This window comes from Triticum aestivum, chromosome 1D (assembly GCF_018294505.1).
Source record: "Triticum aestivum cultivar Chinese Spring chromosome 1D, IWGSC CS RefSeq v2.1, whole genome shotgun sequence".
NCBI lineage: Eukaryota > Viridiplantae > Streptophyta > Magnoliopsida > Poales > Poaceae > Triticum > Triticum aestivum.
In genome coordinates, this window is record NC_057796.1 from 23,805,884 (window position 1) to 23,814,392 (window position 8,509).

An 8,509-nucleotide genomic window follows, 5' to 3' on the forward strand; every position below is an offset into this window, starting at 1 on the left:
CACCGCCGCCGCCTCCCAGCCCCGGGAAGGGAGCACGCGCGCGCGGGGACGAGAAGGCCCGCCGCCGCCGGCACCACCCGGGCCAGCGCCGGGGGCGCCCGCCAGCGGCGGCGGGGTGAGAGACGGGGGAGGGGGGCCGAGGAAGAGGAGCTCGAGCTCCGCCCCGGCCACCTCCCGGGGAGGCGGCGCGAGGCGGACAGGATGGGGGGAGGGGGGGGAGCGGCCGAAGGGGACGGAGGGGGCGCGAGGCCGACGGCCGGCGGCGGCGGGAGGGCCGGCGGCGGGAGGAGAGGACGGGGGAAACCCTAGTCGCGGGAGCCTCTCCGCGATGACTGCAATCTGCAGCGGATCCCAGCAACACTTTCCATTATCTGCCGTAGGAGTTGGTGCCCCGGATGAGGCCGCGCCCGTCCTTCTGCCGCTGTGACTGCCCCAGTGCAATAAGCAACGTCGTCGGAGTATATACTATTTGCTTTTTATTTAGAGAGAAAATAGGAGTAGAAGATCGATTACGGTTTAGACAAATAGACGCGAGGGGTTTTCTGTGTAGTGTGTTTAAGTTGATTGGAGTAACAATCCATCTTTCATCTGGTCTGTGCAATTTATAGTCTGTTAAGATCAAACCTACTCTTGGACAACTTTTATGGAATGGAGGGAGTACTAGATTATAAGTTATAAATCTCAGAGGACTAGCTCATGAGTTGTAAAGTAGTATACCTTATGTATGAGAGAGATTTTTAATGCTTAGTTCTGCATCAGCTTTGCAGATAGGCATAGGCAAATATGTTTTTTTGGCAACTATAGACAAATTTATGAAGGTGAGGTCGTGAGGACATCACCACTATCATAGTAAGTCCTTTGGGAATAGTGCTTATATTGCTATGGTGTTTTTTAGATTGAGTCATATGTATAGAGGCCGAAGGAATTTAAAGACAAGACGCTTATCTAGTGGATCCCATGTACTCCCTCCGTTCCTAAAAACTTGTCGCAGGTTTGAAGTTTGAACTAAGGGAGTACAACATAAGCCTACAATGCTGAATTAGCAGGTCCCCATTTCTGCGCCACATGGATAGCTCATGTTTAATATGTATATTCGTTGAAACAGGACCAAGGCTATAGCGAGTTGGCATATTGGCTCTCCAATTCATGCACATTACTCGTGCTTATGCAACGAACATTCGAAACAGCACCAACAACTATATTTGGTCCTCGGAGACGTTTGAAATTTGTTGAACTAGTCAAGAGGATAATTGAGGTGAGGCCCTCGTCTTTCTGATTTTTTAATGTTCACTCTTTATTATATTTTCTGAAAAATTCTCTATTTTCCAACAACATTAGTCTGAATGTTTATTGATTGAAGGAACTGAAGGGAAATCCAGGTTTCCGTAATACCCACTTGATTGAAGAATTGAGTGGCCATAAAGCCCGACGTCCTGCTATGCTTTTCAAAGGGCACCTTACATCTTTCCTTGAGAAGGTCTATGAAATGATGATGGGCCATCTGACACAAGAGCTGCGGCAGTTGTTTTTTTGTAGCATCACGGTTTGAATAAATTTCCTTGGAATGCTTTTTTAAAATATATATTTCCATAAGATAAGAGGTAATACTCAGCCCTTTTATTTTCTGGCACTTCTATTGCAGGAACCGACAATATTTCAAACTTTGTTTGACCATTGGCAGGTCATTGAGCAAATATTAACCAAGTACTCTACCGTTTTGAAATCCAATTATGTACGCAACCTAAACATATCATTTCAAGACCTGTATCTCACGAAAATATCTATCATTATTTTTTGTCTCAAAATATATACTTCCACTACCCCCTCCCCCCAATATTTTAATAAAAGATATGCAATGACATATCTTTTATTGGTATGTACAGGTTCCTCCATTCTTAATCAGCAAATTCTTCACACAAGTCTTTTCACATATTAATGCCCAGCTGTTCAATATGTAAGACTGAGCTCTGTCCGTGCGTCATTATACTATTTTCAGTAAGTTTTACTATGGTATTGCTTATCTTGTAGTTTGCTTCGCCAAAAGAAATGCTATTATTCTAGCAACGCAAAATATGTGAAAGCTGGATTGGAAAGATTAAAAGTTTGGTGCAGTTCTCAGACTGAAGAGGTACTACTCACTTTTCCCGTCCTTCTCTCGTACCTTCCTTTTTTCACACTATGAAACCTAATGATATGCGCATATGCGTTGCACACAGTATGCAGGTTCTTCGTGGGAACAATTGAGGCATATTAGGGAGGCTGTCCTATTCCTCGTTAGTGTCTGATGCTTATTGTTTGTTTCATTTGCTATGTTGTTACTTCCTTTATTCTGTGTACATTTAGGTTTGTTCTAAGTTAAACTTCCGTAAGTTTGACCATATTTACAGAAACTATATAAAACCAACATCATCAAATTCCATCATAAAATTATATTCACAATATTATTTGGTATGTAGATGTTGATATATTTTTGTATAAGCCAGTTAAATTTTAAAATGTATGATTAGCATACATCTATATGTACCACTATTATGAAGCAAAGTGAATAATATAAATTGGACACTCAACAAATTCTTTTACTAGGTTGTTGATGGAAAGTCAAAGAAAACTCTGACAGACATCAGTAATTTGTGCCCTGTAAGTGTGTATTTGAACTAAGTTCAGTCATTCTCCATATACGTCTTTTGGACATGACATGTCAATCTTTTGCAAGACAGGTGCTGACTGAACCACATCTGTATCAAACCATCACAATGCATTGGGCTAACACAGATAGCAGAAATACTGTTTCACCGGAGGTATGCGTATTTGCCACTTCAGTTGGACTGGCAAATCCTCGATCACAAGGGTTCCATTTTTCTCGCACTTTTTGATAAAACTATTATCGTTTTCAACGGAATACTGGAAACACTAAAGTTTTAACAAGAGATATAATCTGTTAGAAGGATGTTTGGATCACGTGCCGTGGCTCAAATTTAGGAAGAGGATACCTTAGAGCAAGTACAATAGGATGACGTAGGCGGGCTGCAAGACTTTAAATATTATATTTTTTATGAGTTGGCAGAGAGAGAAGAGAAGAGAGAAGAGAAGCGGGCTACTGATTAACAGCCGGCTGTAGCACGCGCTCCTAGGCACTTTGTGAGAGAGGGAGGGAGGCCATGTATCACCAAAGTAGTACATGTTTCTATACAACTATTGTATTTGCCGGCTATTAAGGTTGGCTATAGATGACTTGGCAAGACCATATAGCCAGCTACTGGCTATATTATTAGCCATGCTCTTAGAACTATAACTGTAAAAGTAGGATGTTAGAAAATATTTATTTGATGAAATTTAATTGGACTTGGTTCAAAGTTCGAACAAGTTTCATCGAATTTATTTCCAGATTTACCAAAGTTTCGGGTATTTTGGTGGCTACCGAAATTTCTCAAACAAAATTTTGAACCACAATTCATTATAGATCATGAATACCTCAGTTGACTGACATAGGTGTTCTAAAAATGTGGAAGCAACCGTATTCCGTATCCTGATCATTGGCTCCCCACGGATGTCCATCTATCTACATAACTGCGTTTTTGTTTCTGATGAAAGAAAATGATAATTAATGTAGGTTTATTCGTTTGCTGCATTGTCTAAAAAACGCATGATATTTGAGCATGCATCGATGGAAGATTCTAGGGAGGCATCGATGGAGGATTATAAGAATACATCGACTGAAGATTCGAAGAATAAATTTATGGAAGATTCTAAGAATGTATCGATGGAAGCTTCAGAGAAAGAAAGGTTGAAATACGAAAAAGAATTGGATAGTTGGATCACATCCATATCTTTGTTGGAGCCACCAAGGTTATTTTACTTCTCCAAAAGTTCAATACAATCAATAATAACTAGAGTACAAGAATTCTTTGTGAGACATATCTCTAATGCTGTTCATGGCACCTCAATTTACAGCATTCCATTTTCTGTGGATGATATCTCCAAGTCATTGGTTACATTTGCGGACACAAATGTTGATGTGCCAGCTCAGATCCGTAATAACCCTTGCTTCAACTTCCTACACGAAAGAACAGACTAGTAGCCCATGGTCACTGGCGACCTGGGTTGAGGTTACTTCGACGACATTACATTAATTTGATTGTGTGTTGTTCAGTAATTTACAAGAATTTTTACCAGAGTATGGGTGATGATAGATTGATAAGGTATACATAATAGTTGAGAATGCAAAAAGGCAGTCTTTTCTTATATTATCCGCATATGATTTATCTCAATAATAAATATATATAAGAGAAAATACATTGTATATTAGAGAAAAAATATTATATTATCTATAAGTATTTTGAAGTATTTAGAATACTGTGGACCTGCTTGGCAAGAGCCGTTTGAAGCAGTTCCGAACGATGCGTTGAGCTAGCTAGACATGCAAACTGATTAACGGCCATGCACAGAGCACCGACGTACAATCATGCACTAACTGAATGGCCAAGCTAAACGCGCCATGCACAATCTCCGTATTACACTTACCGGAGCAAATAGGAGTAGGCAGTCAACGGCGGAGCTGCACGTTGCCCGGAGCAGCTTGGTTTTCTTTCGCGTCTAGGATCACTAAGAGCTGCGCGTGGAGACACGACCTAAAGCTCTGCAATACCACTGTCCCGGCAGTGGATCATGCAGCGAAGCTGCTCGTGAAGTGAAACAGCTTGGCCTTCATCCGCGTTGCCGTCGAGGTAGTTGTCGCCGTGGAAAGAGACAAGCCTAGCAGCTTGCTCCGCCCCATCAACCATGACAGTTCGCACCGCACTGTACTGCCGTTTCTTGATTTGTCCATGGCCGCCCGATCAAGACGATCTCCATGGACAATACCCAAAAAGGCTTCCGCCCCTAGCAAAGATCAACATCATCTGGTACAAACGCACACCAACACTACACACACACCCAAGACAGGATACATAGGCGCTGCGCGCAGCTACACCATCCGTAGCATTATCATCAGGAAGAGATGAAGCCGCATACGATGAACGATGGACTCCAAGGCGGTGCCTTCAGGAAGGATACGACACTGGAGCGCCACCACCGCCCGATCTGAGGATCAGAGTTTCCCTGGAGCCGCACGGCGGGCAGTGAGAGCCGCGACGACGCCTTCAAGAAGGGAACGAGCTCTGCCGCCGCCGGTCCGTCCGAAGATAGAACAAGTTTTCACCCTGGCCAACACTCACCGACACCGAACGCCACACCCCGGCTACCACGCCGCCCACACGGCCATGGCCACCGGGCAGCACCAAGCCACGGGCTCTGCCCAAGAGCACTGTGCTACCGCCACCAGAGCCGCCGCCCCGGTGTCCAAGACCTTGACACCACCTCACCCAAGACCCGCCACTACCCCAACCAAAGAGACGAGCGGAAAGGTCCAACATTTCGCACCCCTGGGCGACCCCAAGCATCGAGACCCACTAGGCCGGCCAGCACTGGCATCCATCAACCCGTCCTGCAGCCTCGAGTGCGAGACGAGTTCGGTCCTGCGGCACCGTGAGGGTGACGAGGTCAGTCCTGCTGTACCGTGCGCGAGACGAGCTCGGTCCTATTGATACAACTCTACGCACGCATGACGTTCGCTTTACCTAGAACAAATATGAAACTAGAAGTACTTTGTAGGTGTTGTTGGATAGGTTTGCAAGTATATAAAGAGCACGTAAATAAAACTAGGGGCTGTTTTAAGTAAAGAAGCAATAAAGTTAGTATAGCGAGTGTGGAATAGTGGTGGTAGGAGTTGCGAAATTGTCCCTAAGCAATTGGCTACTTTACTAGACCGATAGCAAGTTTTATGTGGGAGGGGCTACTGCTAGCATGTCATCCATGACTTGGAGTTCTATGCACTTATGATTGGAACTATTAGCAAGCATCCGCAACTACTAACGTTCATTAAGGTAAAACCCAACCATAGCATTAAGATATATTGGTCCCCCTTCAATCCCGTATGCATCAATTTCTATGCTAGGTTGAAGGTTCTGTCACTCTTGCCCTCCAATACATAGTCCTATCAACATACAACTAACCCTATGATGTGATCCACGCGCGCGCTCATATGATGGGCACCAAAGGACAGCAACATAATCACAAGCAAATTAAACCAATCATAGCAATTCATCAATTACCGATAGGACAACGAAAATCTACTCAGACATCATAGGATGGCAACACATCATTGGATAATAATATGAAGCATAAAGCACCACGTTCAAGTAGAGGGTACAACGGGTTGCGAGAGAGTGGACCGCTATAGATAGATGGGGGAAGGTGATGAAGATGTTGGTGAAGATGACGGAGGTGTTGGTGTAGATTGCGGTGATGATGATGGCCCCGGCGGCGTTCCGGCGCCACCGGAAGAGAGGAGGAGAGAGCCCCCCTTCTTCTTCTTCTTCTTCTTCTTCTTCTTCCTTGACCTTCTCCCTAGATGGGAGAAGGGTTTCCCCTCTGGTCCATGGACTCCAAGGCGAGAGCCCCTCCGAGATTGGATCTGTCTCTCTGTCTCTCTCTGTTTCTGTGCTTCAGATTCTGGCCTTTCACCGTTTCTTATATTCCCGGAGATCCGTAACTTCGATTGGGCTAAAATTTTAACATGATTTGTATCCAGATATTGGCTTTCTTGCGGCGAAAGAAGTGCACCAACCGCCTTACGGAGTGGCCGCGAGGGCCCAGGGCGCGCCTGACCCCCTGGGGCGCGCCCCTCACCCTCGTGGGCCCCTCGGCATCGTCTCGCGTTGATTCCACTTGTCAAAATTCACATATATTCTAAAAATAATCTCCGTCAATTTTTATCCCGTTTGGACTCCGTTTGATATGGATTTTCTGTGAAACAAAAAACATGCAACAAACAGGAACTGGCACTGGGCACTGGATCAATATGTTAGTCCCAAAATAGTATAAAAAGTTGCCAAAAGTATATGAAAGTTGTAGAATATTGGCATGGAACAATCAAAAATTATAGATACGACGGAGACGTATCAGCATCCCCAAGCTTAATTCCTGCTCGTCCTCGAGTAGGTAAATGATAAAAAAGATAATTTTTTATGTGAAATGCTACCTAGCATAATCTTGATCATGTAATCTAATCATGGCATGAATATTAAGACACGAGTGATTCAAAGCAATAGTCTATAATTTGACATTAAGACAATAATACTTCAAGCATACCGACCAAGCAATTATGTCTTCTCAAAATAACATAGCCAAAGAAAGCTCATCCCTACAAAATCATATAGTTTGGCCATGCTTCATCTTTGTCACACAAAATGCTCCCATCATGCACAACCCCGATGACAAGCCAAGCAATTGTTTCATACTTCAGTATTTTCAAACTTTTTCAATCTTCACGCAATATATGAGCGCGAGTCATGGACATAGCACTACATGTGGAATAGAATATGATGATGGAGGTTGTGTGGAAAAGACAAAAAAGGGAGAAAGTCTCACGTCGACGCGGCTAATCAACGGGCTATGGAGATGCCCATCAATTGATGTCAATGCGAGGAGTAGGGATTGCCATGCAGCGGATGCACTAGAGCTATAAGTGTATGAAATCTTAAACTGAAACTAAGTGGGTGTACATCCAACTTGCTTGCTCATGAAGACTTAGGGCATTTGAGGAAGCCCATCATCGGAATATACAAGCCAAGTTCTATAATGAAAATTTCCACTAGTATATGAAAGTGATAACTCAAGAGACTCTCTATATGAAGAACATGGTGCTACTCTGAAGCACAAGTGTGGTAAAAGGATAGTAACATTGCCCCTTCTCTCTTTTTCTCTTATTTTTTTTTGTTTTTTGGTGGGCTTCTTTGGCCTCATTTATTTTTATTTTTAAAGTCCGGAGTCTCATCCCGACTTGTGGGTGAATCATAGTCTCCATCATCCTTTCCTCACTGGGGCAATGCTCTAATAATGATGATCATCACACTTTTATTTACTTACAACTCAATATTACAACTCGATACTAGAACAAAGATATGACTCTATATGAATGCCTCCGGCGGTGTACCGGGATGTGCAATGATCTAGCATAGCAATGACATCAAAAAACGGACAAGCCATGAAAACACCATGCTAGCTATCTTACGATCATGCAAAGCAATATGACAATGAATGCTCAAGTCATGTATATGATTATGATGGAAGTTGCATGGCAATATATCTCGGAATGGCTATGGAAATGCCATAATAGATAGACATGGTGGCTGTTTTGAGGAAGATATAAGGAGGCTTATGTGTGATAGAGCGTATCGTATCACGGGGTTTGGATGCACCGGCGAAGTTTGCACCAACTCTCGAGGTGAGAAAGGGCAATGCACAGTACCGAAGAGGCTAGCAAAGGGTGAGAGTGCGTATAATCAATGGACTCAACATTAGTCATAAATAACTCACTACTTATTGCAAAAATCTACAAGTCATCAAAACCAAGCACTACGCGCATGCTCCTAGGGGGATAGATTGGTAGGAAAAGACCATCGCTCGTCCC

General features: G+C 43.6%; 1 protein-coding gene across 3 annotated transcripts in view; it reads left to right on the forward strand.

The window, feature by feature from the left end:
* The window catches only part of LOC123180038 (myosin-12), a 14,525-nt gene extending 10,283 nt beyond the window's left edge, over positions 1-4,242 (forward strand). For 2 of the 3 annotated variants that reach the window (XM_044591996.1, XM_044591997.1), the window contains 10 exons: positions 1,106-1,255; positions 1,361-1,543; positions 1,643-1,732; positions 1,884-1,954; positions 2,029-2,128; positions 2,217-2,273; positions 2,584-2,637; positions 2,718-2,798; positions 3,611-3,846; positions 3,952-4,242. In XM_044591996.1, the coding sequence (XP_044447931.1) occupies positions 1,106-1,255; positions 1,361-1,543; positions 1,643-1,732; positions 1,884-1,954; positions 2,029-2,128; positions 2,217-2,273; positions 2,584-2,637; positions 2,718-2,798; positions 3,611-3,846; positions 3,952-4,075 (1,146 nt within the window). In that variant the 3' untranslated portion in view covers positions 4,076-4,242. The remainder of the gene's footprint in view (positions 1-1,105; positions 1,256-1,360; positions 1,544-1,642; positions 1,733-1,883; positions 1,955-2,028; positions 2,129-2,216; positions 2,274-2,583; positions 2,638-2,717; positions 2,799-3,610; positions 3,847-3,951) is intronic. The other variant, XM_044591998.1, reaches the window with a different exon arrangement.
* The last annotated feature ends 4,267 nt before the right edge of the window (positions 4,243-8,509 follow it).